Below are 21,530 nucleotides of genomic sequence, written 5' to 3' on the forward strand. Positions count from 1 at the left end.
CACATGCATCTAGCAGAAATCACCAGTGCCCATGGCTCCCTGACAAGACAAGATTATCCAAAGGCTGGGAATGCAATGCAGGGGGCAGGTGAAAAGTCTGGGCTGTGTCCAGCTGGGAGTGGGGGGAACAAAGCAAACAGGCACAGAGGCCAGTGGCACCTATATACTTACAGCACACAGGCAAATACGCCCCAAATATAGCTCAAAAAGAGAGGAAGATCCAGACTCCTGCTCTAGAATGCACAGGGAGAACTGACCTCTCTCCAGCTCAAAAAAAATACAAGCAAACAAAACCAAACAAAACAAACAAAAGAACCCTAAATATTTTCTGATAAAATAAAATATTAAAAAAAAATAGGAGGAGCACCACTCCTCACTCCCCATCCCACCATGCTGGGAAGCATTGGCTGCTAACAATCCTATAGCAAAACTGCTGCCAATAGCAGAAAAAGAAAGGGTTCATAACAAGGAAATACATATGTCTGCACTTCTAATTTTTTTAATAAAGTATAGGCAATAGCGATAAAACCAACCTTATAATAATACAACAAATTTAACCAAATATTTGTGAAGCAATAAATTTCAAGACCAGAGCTTTCTGGACCTCCCAGAGTTGAAAATGTAACCTTATGGCTAGCTGCACAGGGATCGCTCTGGCCATCACCAGGATGTGGCTACGAACGATTATATCCAAGTACTCATTTCATGATGAAAAAGGATCACTATGAAAAAAAAGATGTCAGAATCTTGCAGACTTAAAAAATCAAAAGTATTTAAAATCACGCAGAAATCAAGTCTACTAGAGATTTATCAAATATTTAATACAGAAAACCCTGAAGCGTATTGCTGTCAACTGAGCTTGAGAGAAACGTGCTCCTTTCCCAACATTCAGCTTAATCTGTTCCCAGGATGCATTTCTTGACTCAGTAATTTCAGTTTAAACAGAAAGGAACTGTGGATGTATATTTTAGTTAAATTACTGCCTTTCTTTAAACAGACCCTGGGTAAAAGGGGCATTAACCCCCTCTCCCTCCTGTGTGCTCAGTGCCGCTTATCAACACGATGAAGTCGTATCTTTCCAAAGCATGCCCTTTAATCCTTCTGGTGCCTCAATGTGAAGCCCCACCAGTACAATGCCCCCAGAGTGGGACATGTGTGGTGTGTCCACACGGCTCTAATCTTCAGTCAATTCCAGCACAGAGAGCATGAAACACAGCGAGTAAAATTCAGCAGAGCAGGACTAACAAGATCTGTGTCCGAGGGCAAGAGCCAAACACTTCAAGGAGTCAAGTTGGAAATACGCTGCATTTTAAGCTCTTTTCAAGAACCTAAGCTGCTTTCAGCAATTCCTGTATGGGACAGGTACAGGACCAGATCACTGGAAGAAAAAAGTGATTCCCAAATACTTGACCACCTATATTATTAGTGAATTTGCCATATAGGAGCAATTAATAATGATTAGAGTCCTTTGGCTATCCAGTACATTACTTGGTCAGCACCAAGCCCATCCACAATGACTACTTGCTCTTTTTCATCCACTAAAAACTTCAAGAAACACAGTGTCCTAAAGTAACCATAGAGCAGCCTTTATCTTCCCTTACTGCTTCTTCAGCCTGCTGGTACCACACACACGCCATGTGAACAGTCTTCCCCTGGAACCACTGCAGCTCCTCAGTAAATGAATCTTTGTTCAGATGGTGGTCTTAGTAGAAACTGTTTTAAGTACCTCCTAATACCTAAAAAAACCAGATTTGGCTCAATCCTTCCATCCGAATTGTCACCTCCTTGGAGATCAAGGGGGGACGGGGGGGAGGGGAGGGGGACAGGCAGGAGGGAATCTTAAAAAATAAATGCAATTATGGTTTTCCTGGGGGGAAAAAGGCTATATGAGTACATTCAAAACTGCAGATATCCAAGTGACAGAGTTTTGATATTTATAATTTGTTGTCTTCTGCTACCACTGCACTACTATCCAGCACCTGAAAGACTGAATCCAGGATACAGGAGCAATCAGCATGTGGAAGGCTGGAGACAAGACCTACAGCACTTTCTTCATCCTCCACTGCTTACTGTATGGCACAAGGCCATAGACACCCTTACACACTTCTCAATTCATCCATGAGGTGAAAAAATAATAGATCCATATCTAATGAATAGATAACTAATTTCACTTCAGCTGGTAAACCTGGCAGGCTGGGAAACTGCTGTGTGTCCCCGCTCTCCCATCCACTCCACACCCAGGGAGGACAGGAAAAGTAGCTCCTGGGGAGCAGGGTCTGAATCAAAGCAAAGGGGTGAATGGCTCCCTAGGGGAGAGCATCGCTTCTGTGCATGGAGTGGGTCACTGAAACACATCCGGGAAAGAGAAGCACAACCAGCAAGGAAAACTGACTAAGCTCCAGGCTCCAAAGGCAGTAACTCCACATTTAAAGCTTCCCCCATCAAATGCTATTATCATCTAGACAAATTAAATGGACCATTTCTTAAGGCCATGGTGCCCACACAGTCCCAGGGGAACAATCACAGGGGCTAACCCACAGAGCCAGAGATGGGATGTGGTGACAGTCCATGTGGAAGCTTCAAGCCAAGCTAATGAAGGCAGACCCACTGAGACAACCTGCTCTCCTCCCTTGATTCCCCCACTTCCTCTTTAACAGTTGCCTAGCACCTACTTTCTTTTACACTGCCATTCAGCAGTTACAGAGCCACTAGGCACCTCCTTACACCTAGAGGACCAAGAAACAAAAGCTCTTGTATATTACATAACCTACAGTGAATGCCACAATACATTTTGAAAAGGCAGAAGTGTTGCAACAAAGAAATCAAAGCAGGATGTCAGGGGGTGATGGTACTCTCCGTCAGCAGTGCTGGTGACACGGATGGCAGTGCTGGTAATTTGAGTTACAGAAGGAGAAAATTTTAGGAAAGGTTGTTAAAATATGTTGTAACAAAATTGAAACCAGTCTTTCTTCTTTCGTGTTTCTGATAGAATGTCTTTTTACCTGCCACACCCAATCTCAAAATAAGTATCAGCTAAACTACGGTTTATCCAGCTCAACACCGCATTTTCCTTTCCTGAATAAAATTAACAGCCACCTCCAGTTTAAAAAGAGATTTCTTAAACTAACAGCTGCATCAGAACCAGCACTGAAATGCCTTGAGAGTTTCTGCTTAAACCCACACTTTGAAAAGTCATGATGGAGTTCATTTTCATAAATCTGAAGAGAGAAGAAAGTGAAATGCTTCGCTAAAATTTGTTCTGCTTAAGTATAAGAAAGGTACCCTCTGGAAATGCTTTTTGCAGGATCATAGAGAGAGTATGAAGCCATTCTCTTTGTCAAAGAGCAAACTGACTTTCAGAGGCTGTGTTTTAGGCTTAAAGGGGCAGTTCAGAGATAAGACGGCACTTCAATTTTGTTTTTTACAGCAAGAGTTTCCCAGAACTCTCTAATACACATGTCCTAAATACGTATCCACATATTGGTTAAAGCCTTTGCTTTGTTTCTACTTTGTACCAACACTTGCATGGACTAGTTTTACTAAAAAAAAAACACAAAAACAAAAAACCAAAACAAAAATTCCAACAAAATCCACTTGATAACTTAGTAGAAGACTGTATTTTAGCAATGACTGCAAGCAGAACGGAATAGAATCAGCTACTGGCTAGCCCACAGGTGGGCTGCTCTTGGATTAAACAAAGGTCAGAATATGATTGCAAGCCTTGTAGTCAAGGAGAGGTGCCTGCATCAGAAGGATGAGCTGAGACCCATACTTGAATTGACAGCAATCACAAGGGGCTGAAACTCCTCTTTGAACAAATTTGAAGCAGACTTCACAATGTTTTGCCACTGCAGGCAGAGAGCAGAGAGAGGCTGGGGTTTGACCCTGCACTCTTGGGGCAGGACGGTGGTGCCTGTCCTGGGAACATTGCACAATCACACCTCTCCCCTGGCTTGGCGCCCTTTTGTCCTTCCCACACCAAAAGCCGGTCGTGCCCCATTTCTTCCCTCCTCCCCTCCAAGAGAGAAACAAAGGTGGCAGTCTCTAATGACTCCAGACTGAGAGATCTGGGGCTTGGTTTATTACATGCTTAACAGAGCACTGAATTACTGGTGGTTATTGCTTAGTTTAACTGCTTTCCTTAAAAGAGAAACATGAGCAAACAAGCATGTGTCATGAAAAAGCCCCTATTCAGACAGGAGCTGACAAGAGAAAAAGCATCCAGGGTTTATGACTGTTTACTACTAGTTTTGCATTCAGGCACCAGCTGAAGTCACAGCAAATGCAAAGAAATCCCCACCTTGTCCATCACCTCCTTAGGGGGCTTGTCTAGCCCTGGATTTACCTCCCGAGGTTAGCACACACTAAGTACCCGAGGCTTTCAACCACACCAACTTAGCATGTGTCAAGGGCAGCATGCCTTGTCTAGACAAAGACTTTCAATGCACTTAAGTGAGCATATCCAAATCTCACATCTGCAATCCCAGTGGAGACAGAAGCCCTGGGAGAGAGCAGAGAGCACGCCCCCCTCAGAGCTCCTCTGACTGATGGGGGATGGAACACCTGAACTTCAGAAAATGATACCAGCCTTTTCCTCTGAAAGACCAGGGTAAAAAAAATACCCCAATCGAGCAGAACACAGATCTGCAAGCAGGGGTTACCTGAAGCTTGGGCACACACCTTCCCAATGACTCATAACGAGGGGGTTTAACTGAGAAGCAGGGTAGAGGAGAAGAGCAAACAGGCTCTCTCACTCCCATCTACTTAGTCATCTATTTTTTCATGAAACTTGTAAGGATTTCAGACCCATAACCCAAATCAAATCACAGCTGAAGTCCACCCTAAGGTTGAAAAAGTGTTGAGGACAGAATGAAGTGGACAGAGCTTCATTCCTTCAGAAATCCACGGTAAAAAGAGACCATAAAAAAATTATAGAAATACAGAATGCATGTGGAGCAACAGATTAATGTAAAAACAAATATACCTCATTCATCTTGACAGAACTACAGCCAATATACCAGAGGTCATGTGGATTTAACCATATCCTTCCTATTTGTTAAGTTACTTTTAGACAAAAATACAAAGCCTCAGACAAGCCTAGAGGAAGAAATGCAAAAGATGATGAGTATAGAGTTTAGAGGAAGGGGGACGAGCAGGAGGAATTCACCCACATCAGGTGAGTATGAAGGAAGACAACAAGGACAAAACAAACCACACAAAGGGAGAAAAATCTGCCACCACTAAGAGAAAGGACAAAATTACAAAATTTATTATACAAAAAAAGATTAAAGAATAAATCAAAGAAGTTAAGGACCTGAGGTACTTCCGAAAAGTGTTATTTCTAGAAAGAATACTTCTTTCTCTCAAGTCTGACAAGTGAACATTGTCTCAAACCAAAAATGTGCCAGCCTTTGCCCACACAGCTCTAACCACAAGCTCCAGAGCCAGGCTGACACTCAGTTTAGTTCCTCTGACTTCAGCAGACAGGGTCTGTTCCTGGAGAGTCAAAGTACTTCTGGTTTTACAAAAGTAATCTAAGCTAACCAATATACACCTCAACTCTGCACAGGGATTGCTTCTATCATGCTCTTATTCCACCACACTTTTTTATCTCTCAAATGACATTTACATCTCTTAAATTATGAGCATACTGGTGGTTTCATAATCTGTTAAGGTGTGCATTCCTGCTAGCCTGAGACAGCAAAGATGTTCAGAACATTTCCCTCAAAACATTCACCCATAGAATCCCATATTTGTTGAAGAGAAGTTTGGCTCGGGTGCTCACAAGAATTTCTGCTGTCACGCAGAACCGTTCCCGAAACGAGGTGGTTTTGCTGACGGCTGTGATTCAGTTCCTAGTCATTTCAACATGTTGTTTTTATCATCTTTCAAAGCTGTCCATAGTCACTATTAAAAGAAACCCACAAAATCCAGCACAGCAGAGGCAAACTCAATCTCTGCCTTGCAAAGAAACTCAGGACTGAGTATCTTTGGGACAACCTTGTCCACATCTTGGAAAGAGCAGCATCTCAAAGTCAGGTTATAAACACATCTCTCAGGAAAACACTCTGTATTGCTGCTGGGTGCACAATCTGCACAGAAGAAAAAGGAATGACCTTTGAAGATGGACAAGCTATTAAAATTTTACTAGGTGAAATGTTTACTGAAATAAATCTAGTCTTTTTCACTCTTGGTTATTATCATAACACATATGGTACCTGACACACAATTAATGGAGCTTTAAACCAAGACCTCTTGCAAGAAAAACACAACCCAAGCTTTTCAGCTAACCTTGACAAAAAGACAGATATTGGTAAATTTCAGCAATACAAGTGGCTTTGTGATATTCCCATTTATTGGGCACCTCTCACTCCCAGAAATGAGCACCATCTCAGAGCAGAGGAGGTGAGAAGAGGCACTGCCAAGTCAGCAGCATCCACCACTGACAAAGGTCCACAAGCAGTCAAGGCTCAGAAGACACAACTACCACCCCAGAGGTACTGTAGCATCCACACCCTATTCAGTGGGTTTTCATCCACATGTGCAATTTCACAACAGCCAACAGCTGAGACAACGGTACCCACAAAAAGAATTCTTAAAGAAAGAAGAGGATTTGGGATTCTTCCCTTAAAAAGAATCTTCTCTTTTCCTAAGCATAGGAATCCTACAGGGTGAAGAGATTTTAGCAGTAACAAAACACTTTAACACTCAAGTCTAATGGCTTTGTTTCCAAACTCACAAGGATCTGCAAACTACTTTGATGCCATCTTTATAGATTTGAAATGCATATTTCTTTTTCCCATCTTCTCCTATCTGAGTTACAGAGAAAGATTAAAATCCACATTATAGTGCTAGTGGGTCACAAGATTCTCCAGCAATCCCAGGTATCTCCAAGACCCAGTGCTTTCAGCACAGCTCTGAATCATGTAAGCCAGCAGGATCCCTCTCCCTGCAGGAATAAAGCAACCAGATACCACTCAAGGTGTTCCATCTGTCTGCTTAACCTTCCCTTCTCCTTTCTGCAACAGAAAATCCTTCTGATGGGAAGCACAAAATAAAACCCTCCCCTTTCCCACACAGACCAGTATAACCATAGAATATGTATACAAAACATAGTGTTTTCTTACAACACTAGCACGCACTGACTACACACTCTGCTAGCAAAGAGCTTAGAGGTGCAGAGCAGCAGCAGATGAGGACACTCCGAAGCCAAGGACTTGATCTGTGAACAAAGCAGCAGTGTCAACAACAGTGGTTTCATTGCCCATTTCTCTCCTCCTTTCCCAAAGCCTAGCATAAGCACTGCTACAACACTTGGTCCATGAGGGGGCACCTCCAAACTCAGCAATTAGCCCAAAAGAAGTCTTCTCAAAAATGAATATATCTTTATTCCTGAAGAAGAAACTAGAACACTCTTCCATTACCTCAGAGGAAACCTAAGGAAAGGTAACATTACTCAGAACTGATTTAGTGCCTCAAGCCATTCAGAAGACCATAAAGCCTCTGACAGACAAGACAAGCAACTCATTCACAAAGTCTCTTTGATCTTAAATACAAATAAAATTAGGTCAATATTAAAGATTTTCATTCCTTGCCATGTAAGATTGCAAAAAGGCTAAGAAAAGCTTTTCCCATTCCTTCTTTTAACACTCAAGTTATTTAGCAAGTAACATTTCTTTCACATGACTTGAAACATTTTCTCCATATTCACTTGTCATCACCCCAGAACTTAACTCTTGGTGAAAACGCACAGGGGGAGCTGTACAGATTGTTCTTCATAGTCCCCAAGGACAAGTCAGGTCAGAGAATTTCAGTGTGTTCCACATGGGGGAAAGAAAAGAAGAGCAAAGTATACCTTTCACAACACCCAGATTAAAAAGAAAAAAGTAAAAAAATCATTTATTCATTATTCAAAGCATTCCAGTGATTTTTAAGAGATGAAGATGAGAAAGCCTGTGCTGTCAGTATTAATAGGCTGACATTCTTTCTTCCCCCACAAGACCACAGCAGAAACACAGGCGAAGGCGACAAGTTAAGGGAGCCTGGAGTCATGCCAGCTCTGCCAAATCCCAACTCTGCAGCACAGGGACTACTCCAAAGAGACCCCAGGACAAGCTCTCATATACCAGACTCCCCCATAGTTCTCAGTGATGCACCTTTTGTTCCTTCTCCTGCGACAGTACATCATTAACTTCATCTGCTGAAATAGCAGCAGTTGACAGGATAATCTAAGGATATAGCATCACCTTTCATTTTCAATTTAACATGCTTAGCTGTGTTAGGGTACCTTTAAAATTTTATTTATTTGCTTTCTAAAGCAACCAAGACCTCTTATATGCAGCAGAAGGCCCCTGAAGCTATCACTGTAATGTGATATCTGCTCATAAATGTCAATATACCAATTTTAAAGGTATTAAAGCTGCTGTTTAGTCATGGTAAAATAACCTAATACCTTCCTCACCTCCGTTACAGACAGCAGTACAGTTAAATGTGAGTAATTCAGTTCAGGCCTTTCTGCAAAAGACAGTTAAGTAGAAACCTCACCAACTGCATGCCAGCACATAACTCCACCACAAATACAAGTAAAACAAACAAGGGTACCATGAGACTCGCTCTATGAGATCCACCTACCCAGTCACCCCAGGACATTTAGACCCTTTCTCTGGGCAGTTTTTAAGATACCACACGGTCAGCATGCAAAGTCTTCCCTCTCTTTGCCACGGGTAAGCATAATAACTGACCCCAGCCAGTACTAAGGCAAAGGAAGGGCTCTCTTTTGGTTAGAGCACATAACTGCTCTGTGTTCAGAGGTTTAGACTGTATCTCTGTCACGTATTTCCCGGGTGGCTGGGAATAAATTACATCAGTTCCCTACCATACTTCCCTCCCATCTCCTCACCCTAGTAAAGTACAGTGGATAACTTGAGTATCAGAGAAGCACATGAGAGTTCCACTTCCTTCTGTGTTTGTACAGGAGATTGCCATGCAACTGAAAGTTCAGTTTAACAAATGGTGCAGACTCTGAAGCTTCAAGTACTTCAGGAATGTCCACTGTAGCTGTTGAAGGAATATGCAGGATATTGTCTCAAAAAAACCCAAGTGTTAATCAGAGAAAAGATACTTGGATTTAGAACAGGTTGAGATTTAAACACAAGAATCACAACCAGACTAAATTCTACTAGCTGAGCTTACAGACAGGAAGAAGCAATTATAGCAACACAGGTGGGAAAAATAAATATATAAAAACCAAACAGGTTTGATGGGAAAGGATACCTGACAGAGAAGCACACATTTGAAAAAAAACTGTTTGAACAACAGGCATTAAATTACAACCCTTATCAAGATCATCAAAAAGCTAAAGTACTTCTATAATTCTCACCTGACAAACAGTAACCTAGATTAAATGTGTTCTCTGTAGATGTATAATCTACCTGAACAGGAACAACCCTAGTGCTTACTGCTGAAGCACACAGAGGAGACACAAGACACTGACTGCTTTTCACACTGATAGATTTATTTCTGCAAAACTTCTGAGGGAACTGATTGAGAAAAACTGTCTCATACAAGTTACCGTATCTTATGTAAGAGTGCTGAGAATCCTAACTGAGAGCAAGCACATTCACCTCTTGGTACATGCAAAAACAGGTCACTTATGAGTTTGTTTGAGAACATGGATGTTTCCCTTCCATGATGGGCCAGTGAGGTTTCACATGTCACTCGCTTTCATACATTCACTTACAAAGGTATCTTCACTCTTACTATATATCCCACAAAGAACATGGACTGCCAGAGCTGCTACATGCATGGTACAGAGTGGGGTCAATCTGTCCAATCTTAAGATATTCACAAGACATAAAACTGAGACATTCATCAAAAGTCCCCATTTTAACTAACAGACAAAGACTCAGGTAAAGAGGAATTTATCTCATCCTATGGTAGCTATCTCTAGAAGCCATTCCCCTGTTCTATTTCTCTCCACTGAGTCCAAGAGCACGCAGCTCACATCAGACAGCAAAAGGACAGCCTACCTACTTAAGCACCTTCAAAAGTACCATCCTAACCCACTGCACAGAAACAAGCTGTGAATTACTGAGCATCTGTGTGTAAAAGCAGCTCTCCCTACAAAATGCATTTTTCACCCATCAAGCCTCCATAACATAACTGAAGATACACAGCACTCTCAGTTTTTTGGGAAGCACAAAACAAATTTAAGTGTGGCTTCCAGTCAGCAAATACTTCATTATTATTTCCAAACTCTGCCGCACCAGTTTCCCCAAGAATTATTTTGATTATTTCAGTAGCTCATGGCAGTAGATTACATACAGCTAGGGTTCACCAGCATGCTGACTTTCTTTCTGCACCCCTATCTGTAAGGGTTTATAACTCACTTACAGGTGTTCCCTCTTGACAACAGGCTTGTAAGATGGGCATAGCTGTGTCTCCTTCTAAGTTATCTCCTGATTTTCCTTTGGGAATCACAAAAATAAAGAAAAATAATGAACCAAAATAATATTGGGGGGTCCCGGATTCTAAGATACATAAACCCAAGCATGGCATATAATACTTTACGATAACACATTAAGACCCATAGACCTTAAGTTTTTCTTTTCTGCATTTGAAAACAAAAAAATCCAATACCATTAGACAGCTCAAAGTTTAGGGAGCAACTTTTGAGACAGGTTTATTTTGTTTTGAGCTTAGAGTTTAAATTAGAATCATGAACTCTTGCCCATTGTCATTCCCTATAGCTACCCTCTCAATCCTTGGAAGAAGTTCTTGAAACTTCCAGACCTTAACCGAAACTGTCATATTTTTAAGACTTCAAGTAATTTTTAACAGTGCCAATCCCAGGGTGCATCAGCTTTGAGGTAAACCAGCAAGAATAAACTATTGCCTTGATAGTCCACAGGAAGTTAAAAAAACAGATCTGATGCAACCAATTATTTTGAGCTGCTGCCATTCTTTTACCTACCTAAGTAACACTCCCATTTCACCTCTGTCCTCTGATGAAGTTTCCAAGTGCAGAAACTACAGCCATACCATGGAGTGGTACAACATTAAAAGATGGAAACCCAAATATTTACACATAAAACCAGCCTGACTTTCAGAATCCTAAAATATCCAGTGAACTAAGGGGAACTCCATGGACAGACAAACTGAAAGAAAAAGTCATTTTGGGGGATAAGACATCATAGAGTGAGTAGTCAAAGAAGCAGCAGAGGGATGCCACAGATGGACATGTGGACCTGCATTTCCATGTGCAGGGTAGCATTAGAAGGAAAACCTTCGGAAGCAGGTACAGAGTGGAGCAGCACCACACCTCCAAAGCTGCAAACCTACAGTGCCCAGAGGGATCTTCTAGGACTTTCTAAAGGTGAGGTGGTGAGATGAGCACTAAGCAAGTGGACCTCGCCAGCAGCCCCAGAGCCACGGAGTTACTGGGGTGCTCAAAGGCACACAGGGGCAGGGGAGGAAGCAGACAGATGTCCGTGGCACACCACCAACAGCCCCAGCAGCCACATCCTGACTGCAGCCCACAGCAGACCTTTTCCAGGGATAGCGCTACCTTGATCCAGGAAGAGAGTGGCTACAGTTCACGTGGCTCCTTCAGCCACAGGTACAAAGCCATGAGTCACTGCAATCCCTGCACAGAGACCAACTGTTATCAATGCGCCACAGGACAGCTCCAAAGGGAGGTGACAGAGACATACTAGATAAGCCCTACAATACCAGTATAACTGCATCCATGTTAGGAGTTTCACCACGTTAGCTGTTTTATTGCTAGACAGGCCAATCAAGACCTGTTGGCACTTGCAGTGTCCTGTTTGTACAGTGATAATGACAGCCACAGTGCCACAGCAATCTGGGAAGGTGCAGCTCCAGTGGGAAAGAAGCATTCTGCTAGGAGTGTGAAACAATCTCCCCCAAAAGACATCCCTTATTCTGGCACGTAACACAGCTAGTTGGGCTAAGGGAGGTCTCCTCAGCCTGGGCCATGCTGAAATCAGCACAAAAACCTGTGTCAATGAACATTCCCCTGGTATGCATAAGCCCAAAGCCTGGCTGATTTAGTGAGCTGCCATGGCTACAAGCTAATATTTTTCATAATATATATTTTTTTAATATTAATTATATGTGCTAATGTTTCTACTAACAACTAAAGTGTCCCTTACTTTTTCTTATATTAAGTACTTCCCTGACTCCATGCTACTTTTTCTAGCCCACAACTATGAACAGTCCTCTAATTCAGTCTCTACATTTAAGCCATGTTCTCCTTCATCTTCTGATTTCTTCTGTAAATTCATCTTCAGTAGACTGCTTCTCTCTGAACTGTCCTACTATCTCTTCCTAACTCCAAATCTTCCCATAGATTTCACCTTTCACTTGCAACTATGATGCAAGGTCAAGCAGAAGGCTATAGAAGAACCTTTGGGAGATGTCAACACCCTTCATGCCCACACAGTTGAGCAGCACAGGGCATTAGAGATAGGACGTAGTTGCACCAATTTCTAAGTAAAGTGGAGAGACGCCTACTCCATCCATACCTCTATCTGATCCTTATGTGCCTCAAAAGTGCAAATTCTCTGAAACGGTGAGCATCTCCACTGCCCAGCCCCTGTGATTTCATCCTTCTTTAGTGGTGCTTTTCACAGATTGCCCAATCAGAAGCAAATTAAAACCAACACCATTAAGGTCAAATTGTAATTATTCATTACACTCAGAACAGCAGATTTCACTCTGCTGCAGGACAGCAAAGCCTGGGAGAGCAGGGGAGTGCTTTGTTGGCAATACTATCAAGTCTAGCCAGTATTTGCTCCTCTTTCAAAAAGCTGCTCTGTCCTTTTTCTAACACTGAAACTACAGTGTTAGGACTACAGGGCCCCATGGCCACCTTGGAGGAGATACATCAAGCCCAGGACATGACAGAGGACCAGGAATGAGGCTTAGGTGGAGGTATCATGAGCTTCACAGCAGCATATTGGCCATTCAGTAGTAATCCACAGCTTGTAACTAGTGTAATATTTTTTGTGTCTCTGTGAAAGTGTTTCACAACACATCCAAAGCAGAAAATACACTTTAGAAATAATATTGAGATGCAGTGTCACAATCCCCAAGCCCTCTACAATCAAAGCTGCCTCAAGGTTCCCAAGAAGTATGCACAAGTGTGAGCTTTTTTCTCCTCCTTCCCATAGCTGTCTCATTTTAGAGCCAACAGTATCTTTTCTTGAGCCTGTGCTAACCTGAGAAATAATAAGGGACCCACAATGTTACATAAAGTATTTGATAAGAGAACTCTTGTGCAAAGCTATGAGATCCCCTCCCAAATCCACCTCTCGTTCAAGCAAGCTAGCTGAATTCTTTCCACCACTTTCTGTGGGCTGAGAGCAAAAATAACGATGCAGATAAGGATCTTACTGTAACTTTGACTACAGTCAAGCTCACATTGTGCAAGTCAATGCTATTGAGCTTAAATATCAACGTCATCCAAAGCCTGGTGAAGCCTGAGTGTACAGTCAGAAATGTAAAATGGAAAAAACAAAAATACCACTTTCCTCCACAGAAAACAGATCTCAGGAGGGCGGACATACAACATACCGGCCTAAAATCACTCCTGCAACAGCAAGTACCACTTGAAAAGATTACTAGAATATGTGTATATACAAACACATGCTAGACCACATGAGAAAAGTTAGCTAGCATTCTCATCCAAAAAATTTATTCTAAAAAATGTATATGCTGAAGGCAAGGAAATGCAAAGGGTGAGCACCTCTTATAATGAATGCTGCATTGCCTTTGGGGACGTTCCTCTACATCATTCCCTTGGGTGGGAGGTGCAGACCTGCTATCATCACAGAGACCAAAACAAGGATTTCTGCACACAATCAAGCCAAGGCTCTGGCGCTTGGAAGTTGACAACATGTCACCAAACTACATGACACTGCTAGGAGAGAATAAAAATTAAGTAAGGAATGGAAGAGGTGTGCATTCCTCATTTCCTCCTTTCTTCACTATCCCAAAGTGACTAAAAACCCCTACTCCAGGCCTTACAGATAAAGCTCACCTCCCTCATGCCTGGTGCAAGAAGAGACCTTGATGGGGAAAAACATCCACCCACACAAGCCCAGGGAAATGACCCCCACCATTGCCAAGGGGGAGAGAGCCCACACATGCAAAAAGCAAGGAGTGAGTACCAGATGATTTCAACTGAAATTTTATCCACACCAGTTGAAATATCTTCCAATAGAAAGGTGAAAAAAATTTCTATGAGTTAGCACAAAACTCTGGGCTGGATCTTGTTACATCCATCACCTCCAAGCCCTGCACACACCCAAGTACCAGACTGCTGGGTCCTCTTCTAATTAGTCCAGAATAAGGAGTCCCTGCCCCAGGAGTTTGCAAAACCCCCACATTTTGCAAAGAGACAGATGGGACTGGGGGAGGAAGAACAAGAGGGACATGTGGTTACACACAACTGGCACGTTGCTTTCTTTTATCTTTTTCTTTTTTTTTTTTTAATAAAAATAAATATCAATAATCCCCACTGGCCACCTGCCTAGCTTTTGTGTATTTAATTAAGAAGGATTTGGGTGATGGAGAACTGGTCAAAAGTTCAGCCAGTTTAGGGGAGGACAGGAGAGTAAACATCTAGCTGAAGGACCCAAAAAAATGCCAACATTCCAGCCGCTGCCTGGTCCTTCATGATTTCTAAAACAGCATGGTCTCACTTTGCAGCACAATTCACAAAAAAATCAGAGGACTAAGGGAAGAAGTGCAATTCATACTTAAGAGAGCTGGTCTGGACCAGTTCCTGAAAGCCAGTGACCTCACTGATCCCCAGTGCAGTTTGTCTTTATAGTGATAAGACTAGAATTGTATTCATGTTTAACAAAATCATTTGAATCCACAATGACATCCCTTTAGCAGTGAGAGAAACAAAGGGGAGAGAGAGCAGAAAAAACACCCTTAACTGAGTTACTAGAGAATACCAAGAACTGTCCTATCTTCCTACCCCCCCAACACAGTCGCCTTATAAGACAGAAAGTCCATTAAGACACAAATAGGGTATCCTTAGCATGGGAAAACATTTAGCACAGTTTTAATTTACTTTCAAATCAGCATTTAAACGATCACATCTTACATCACTTCCTTTTACGAGCCAGCAGTTAGACAATACACATCATTTACATGCAGTTTTGGAAGGCTGCAACATAGATCAACAAAAGAAGCCCTCACTATGAATTAACTATTACAAGACTTTTAGAAAGTCACTCCAGCCTGCGTTGAGGGCAATTGGGAGTATCATCCTCTAATTCTCATCTTTCTGGTGCACTCCTGTTATGCCTCAGAACTCCCACAAATACATCCTTCCACCCAAGTCATTACTGCCACAAGAGAATTACGATGTCTGTGAGATGTAACAGCACACTCACAATGGTAAAGGTGCTAGATGTCTTTAAAACCAGACACGTACACAATAAAAGAGAAAGTGACTAAGCAAGTTAACATAGTTCAGTGTCAACAGCAAAATTTTGTTTTATGCAATGTTTTATGTCTCTATGAATGATCAGATAATAGAGATTTTAAAATTTCAAAAGTATTAACCAATTGCCTTCAGGTCACAGGTAATTCTTGCATTAAAAAACCCAAAATACCAAAACCAGAATGGAAGCAAACACCCAGTTCAGACCTTATCTTGAGACAAATTTCAGCAGTGTTCTCATTTGGTGCAGGCCAAACTTCATATTAAGCTTACTGCTGGATGTGAAAAGCTAAAATCTAACCGCAGCAATGCTAAAAATGCTTCTCCCACTACTTGCAGAAGATCAAAAAAAGCCCTTAAGGCAGCCGATCACTCGGTGAGCTGGCTACGAGTCCCAGTTACTCGGCAGCGGCACTGGGCTGACTCAAGAGGGGAGGGGCAGCACATCCGTGCGCCATCCCAGACGCACCACACGGCAGCGGCAGGCAGAGCGAGCACGGGCCCGGCTGACAGCACCACGGGCCCGGCTGACAGCACCACGGGCCCGGCTGACACCACCACGGGCCGTGCCGCTCCCCGCGCCGCCGCCCTGCCCGCCAGGGGCCCAGCGGCGCTGGCAGCGGGCGGGGGGCGGCCCGGGGCTCCCCGCCCGCCGCGGGCACAGGCGCGGCCCGGGCCGGCCCGCACACGCCGCTCGGCTCCAGCCAGCTGATACCGACCTAGCCAAGGGAAATTTCCCCCTCCCAACTCTAGCACTGGCCTAGGACTCCTTAAAAGTGTGAGAACGACCGACCCAGGGGGTTCTGCGGCCGGTCCTTCCCGCCTCGGCTCGGAGGGAACGCTGCCGGCCGTACTCGGCAGCGTTTAACCCTTTGCTTTCTCTCAAATCTAAGTGGTGGAACTTCCACGCCGTCGTTCTCGGGTTTCGAACCAACTACGATAGGAAAACAACTCTCATTCCTCAGGATTTCCGAGCAGCAGTAGAGCTCAGCTTGGCCCCAGGACGAATGAGCCAATCCCCGCGGCCCCTTCCCCTGTGCAGGGCAAAGGCTTCCCCAAAACACCCCTTCCTTTCTCTTACATACCCAGGGCTGGGGAACCTCCTTTTTTTTTTTTTTTCTTTTTTTTTTCCCCCATTAATTCACCCCTGCATAACAAGCTGCTCTTGACACATGAGGCTTCTTCACACAAGAGGTGTAAGCAAGGTTATGAAGATGAAAATAATAAAAACTCTATAGATTTCAGAATCACAGAAGTGTTTGGGTTGGAATTGATCTCAAAAGATCATCAAGTTCCAACCCCTTTGTCATAGGCAGAAACACTTTCCACTAGACCAGGCTGCACAAAGCCCCATCCAACCCAGCCTTGAACACTTGCAGGGATGCGGCATCCACAAGTTCTCTGGGCAACTTGTTCCTGTACCTCACCAACCTCACAGTAAAGGATTCCTTCCCAATACCTAATCTAAACCTACTCTCAGTTTAAAGCCATTACCCCAATTCAAGCACTGCAATAGAAAACTTAGTATTTTTACCATATCACCACTGAGGTCCCAGGCCCACAGTAACACTCCACATAAGCCAACCCATTTAATGCATAAAATGCAGGAGTAACTCCACTTGCATTTAGGTGCCAAACATCCAAGGACTGCCCGCACATTTCATACATGTATAAACATCTACACACCTACATATAGCTAAATAAATAGCTAAGGTAGAACTAGCTACAGAAATATTGCCAGCCAGATAGATGAGCTATTTCCAGCTAGCTCAGCTAAGGCAAAGAGGAGAAAAACAGGACTATTTTCAGCTTTTCAACAGGTTGGCACACTCCCCTTCCCCGCGCTGCTGGAAAGCTGACTCCCCAGCCAGGCAAACGACCTTCGGCATCATCGGCGGGTGTATGAGCTAGACAAAGAGATAACGTCATGCCCTCTCCGCTCCCTCCGTGTCCTCCCGCAGTGGCAGGTAGCCAGCCAATCCCGCTCCCGGGTGACATCATCGCTGATGCCTGTACACGAATGTGGAAGTACATCAAACTACATCTCGGAGTCGGCTCCTCAAAAGCAACCTACACCCCACCCCCCAGCCCCTTGGGATGACAGACCGCTTACAAGGGAAATAAAACCATCCAGGAAGAGGGATTTCAAGAAGTGGTTGCTGGGTAGAAGTAAAGCAGAAGGCAACAAGGAAACATGGCATAAATACGTTTCTCCCTCGGTTATGCAGTTCCTATGAAAGCCCTCAAAACATACACATACAGTCTCATCTTTGGGCGTCTCTGGAGCATTTTTCCTAGCAAAAAAAAGTGCCCAAGAAAAGGTTTGGGTGTTTTTTTTTTTTTTTTTTTGCAACAACTTTTGCAACAACTGATTTTTTTTTTTTTTTTTTTTTTTACATAATTTCATTGGTTTAAAAAGAAACATGTTTATCGCAGCAAGGAAGTTTTTTGGTTTGGTATAATTTGTTTACATACAGCCCTGTTAGGTGTCCACATTATCAGTGTATGTACATAAATGTGGGCAAATACCTAAGAAGAAGCAGTGCCAACCCAAACTTAAACACCTGTCAATCCATTACTGTCTAGCAGGCTCTATAGCAAGAAAAGAGACTGCCTGTTGCTCCCCATTATCACAGTGACACCGATGACATCAGGTGTTCGTTCAACTCTTCCAAGACAATACATGCATGCGCCCAGTTTCATTTCTAATGCTAACTATTCTGGGAGAGCTCTACTTTACCTAAAGAAAACGAAATTTAACATTTCTTTTGTCAAGACTGTTAAACTAAGGAGAACTTTGCTCGTTAACTCAGAAGCATTAACAAGTACACTGAGAAACAATGCACTAAATTGCAATAATTAACAGGAGAGTTTCAAGTCACACATTCACACCCCATTATTTTTTTTTTAGTAAGGGTTCAGATGATGCAAACTCTGGGAGCAAAGGATTACAGGAAAAAAATGTGTCCTTTCAAATGGCAGAAAAAAATTAAATGGTCAAGGTTGTGTCAAAGCTTTTTACTTATCTTTCCCCTCTCCTGTGGCCCTTTGAGCCACATTCTTTTTCCCAGCTTTATACCAACAGCAGCAGCCTGGCTATTCGAGCTCAAGTCTTAAAAAGCAACTAATACCCTGCACAGGCAGACTAATTCTCCATCAGGAAGGCTGAAGCTCACGCCCTCAAAACAAACTGACATGTGTTTCATTTGCAGAAGAGGCAGCAAAGCACTTTATTTAGTTACTGGAGCTGCAAGCAGCAGTATCTTGTCATCAGGGAAACTCGGACCAATTACACTCCCTTGTTTATAAGCAAAAAGAAAAACAACAACAACAACAAAAAAGCAACCAAAAAACAAGTAGCTAAGCATCTTCATCTCCCCTCTCTCCAAATGCATCTTGCATTTCTATAGTTTAAGGCTAGAGCCTTCAATCTTTAGCCAAGTATTAACTCCGTGCAAATAATTAGTCCTCCTGGTAGCTAGCACTCACTGCAAAGTCATGCAAGCTCAAGATTTGTTTGTTCCACTGACTGCACACTAAAGAGTAAAATAAGAAAAAAAAAAAAAAAGTAGGCTAGTTTCACACCCACATGGACACACTCTGATTTCTATTTTTTAAAGTCATACACTTGTCAAACAGGTTATTCTGGGAATTCTGATTTCCACAAAATAAGCTTCTCTGCTTCGGTCACTTATTATTGTCACTCTGCACAGCCCATTAGATGCACTCGCCCCCAACTCAACACCTTCAACACTCACAAGGAAACCGGGTGACAATTTTAATTAAGGCCAATGTCTTTGTCTAAAGTCACTGCAGCAGCAGCAACTTCTATAAGGATTTCCAGCAGCAAAGCTGAATAAGCCTGTGGACGTGTTTGTATAACCGAGCCAGACTCGGACAGCATCCACTTGGTTTGGTCATTTCTCTGGAAGGAGCACAGAGAAGAATAAGGACAATAAAGGCGTATTTCATCATCACAGGATGGGTACTTGGGAGAGTAATTTGTACCCGTCTGAAAAAGCAGAAGCCAAGAGGCTGACAAACTTGACAAGGCCAGCAACAATGACAAGGGCAACACTTCTACCACCCTTCACTGTTCCGGTTGCCAGAGAGGGTGGCTCGCCTTCAGCCGTGTGCTCAGCCCGGCGCAGGCACCGGGTACCCTCTGGAATATCGGCAACAATAAAAGGAGAAGAAATTCTGACACAAACCTTGTAGACTTGCCCGTACGTGCCATTGCCAACCACTTCCACCAGTTCAAAAATCCCAGCGGGGTCCTAGGGGAGGAAGGGGCAGAAGGGGCGGGGGAGGAAAGGGGAGAAGAGAAGCGGGGTTACATTTTTGTTCAGGCGATGGCTGCTGGCAGAGCCCAGCCAGCGAACCCGGCTGCTGGCGGCGTGCAGCTGTTGCGCCCTGTTTTTCCACGCACATGCCAATACATGCAAACAAAGGAAAAGCAGCCCAGGGCCGCGGTCCCCCCGCCCGCCCCCGCGGGAGGGCTCCCCGCATGCGGCCGCGGCCCCCCTCGCCCCGGCACCGGCCCCGGGCCCGGCCGCTCCCACCCCACCGGCCGCGCAGCCCCGGCAAGGGGCGCGCCAACCCCGGGGGGCCCCCGCCCCGGCCCCCGGCACCGGCACTCACCCGCAGGGAGGAAAGGTCGATATCCACCAGACTTTTTGCAGGAGAATCGTTCGCCATTTTCCTGTCTCTTTTTTTTTTTTCCTTTAAATATTTTTTCTTCTCTGTTAAATAATAGCGAGGCCGCTCCCCCCTCCCTAGAGCAGCTGTGAATTGCGCGGAGGTCCGCTCCGCTCCTCTCCTCCCTTCCGCCCTTCTTCACTCCAGCCCCGCCGGGTTGAAACTCTTCAGCATTGGGAGGGGTTGGCGGGGGGGATGATGGTTAGATGGATGGATGGTGGGAGGAGGAGGAGGGAAAGGGAGGTGAAAGAAGGGAAGGAAGAAGGAGAAGGGGTGCTGCGGTTTGTCCGTCCGTCCGTCTCCCCGCGCTACAGTGCGGGGCTGGATCCCCCCGGGGATCCCGGCCGGCCGGTCGGTGGGTGAGCGGGTGAGTCGGTGGGTGCCCGCGCGTCCCCGGCGGCAGCGGGCTCACACCATGTCGCGGCGGCGGCGGCAGGAGCGGCGCCGGTGCCGGCAGCCTCTGGCAGCCTCACGATGCGCCCCGCACCCGGGCATGGCACGGCACGGCTCGGCCCGGCCGGCGGCGCTCACGCCGGGAGCCGGCAGTGGCAGCCGCGGCCCCGCTCTCGCATGGGGGGGCGGCTCACGCCCAGCGCCGCGGCGGAGCCCCTGCCGCCTCCGACCCCTTCCTGCGGCGCTGCCCTCGCATCAAACGGCGCCGGGCACCGGCGGGCAGGGGCTGCGCGTCCCGGCGGCGGCGGGGCAGGGGCGCGAGGCTGGAGTGGGGTGCTGCGAGCCAGACAAAGATAGCCGGGGAGGAGGAGGAGGAGGAGGAGGAGAAGAAGGAGGAGGAGAAAAAATATACTGCGAGAGAGAGAGAGAGAACAGCTCCCCCTTTCCTTCTCCAACAGGAAAAACCGGCGGAAACCCGCCCGCCCCAGAGCACTGCTGGGTAAACTCGCGGGGAGAGAGAAAGAGAGAGGGAGGGAGCCAGCGAGCGCGGGCGGGGAGAGAGCCGGCCGCGCAGCCTGCCCGCCCCGCCGCCCAACAATAGCCCCACGGGGCGGGGGCGACCCGGGGCGGCCCTTCCCCGCCGCCACCGGCGCTGGGCCTCGCCGGCGGGAGCCCCACGCGTGTCCGCGGTAAGGCCGTGCGGCCGCTCCACCGCCGGCTGCAGTGACCAGCCCACGCTGCTGCTGGCCAGGCCCAGGGCAAGGACGGAGTCGTGCAGCTCCCGCCGCGCCTCTGCGGGACAGCGCGCTCAGTGTGGGTCTGTCACGGCTCGCATTCACCGTGTGGTGGGGATATTTTCTCTTCCCATCCCCGGTGAGATGACCAGCAAAATGTCACAGTTCCCCCCCTGCCTCGAGACTCCAGGCCCACAGGAAAAACATTTGTGTCTCATGAAGAG

At 45.2% G+C, this 21,530-nt stretch overlaps 1 protein-coding gene across 10 annotated transcripts in view; it reads right to left on the reverse strand.

The window, feature by feature from the left end:
- MAP4K4 (mitogen-activated protein kinase kinase kinase kinase 4) overlaps positions 1 to 20,769 on the reverse strand; it is a 165,381-nt gene extending 144,612 nt beyond the window's left edge. For 4 of the 10 annotated variants that reach the window (XM_054004502.1, XM_054004511.1, XM_054004493.1 and 1 more), the window contains exons 1-2: positions 20,123 to 20,768; positions 19,693 to 19,758 (exon numbers count right to left, since the gene is read on the reverse strand). In XM_054004502.1, coding sequence (XP_053860477.1) covers positions 19,693 to 19,758; positions 20,123 to 20,179 — 123 coding nt within the window. In that variant the 5' untranslated portion in view covers positions 20,180 to 20,768. Of the gene's footprint in view, positions 1 to 15,688; positions 15,810 to 19,692; positions 19,759 to 20,122 lie in introns of those variants that run through there. The other 6 variants (XM_054004521.1, XM_054004517.1, XM_054004515.1 and 3 more) reach the window with 4 other exon arrangements.
- Between the last annotated feature and the right edge of the window lie 761 nt (positions 20,770 to 21,530).

Source organism: Vidua macroura, chromosome 2 (assembly GCF_024509145.1).
Source record: "Vidua macroura isolate BioBank_ID:100142 chromosome 2, ASM2450914v1, whole genome shotgun sequence".
Classification (NCBI taxonomy): domain Eukaryota; kingdom Metazoa; phylum Chordata; class Aves; order Passeriformes; family Viduidae; genus Vidua; species Vidua macroura.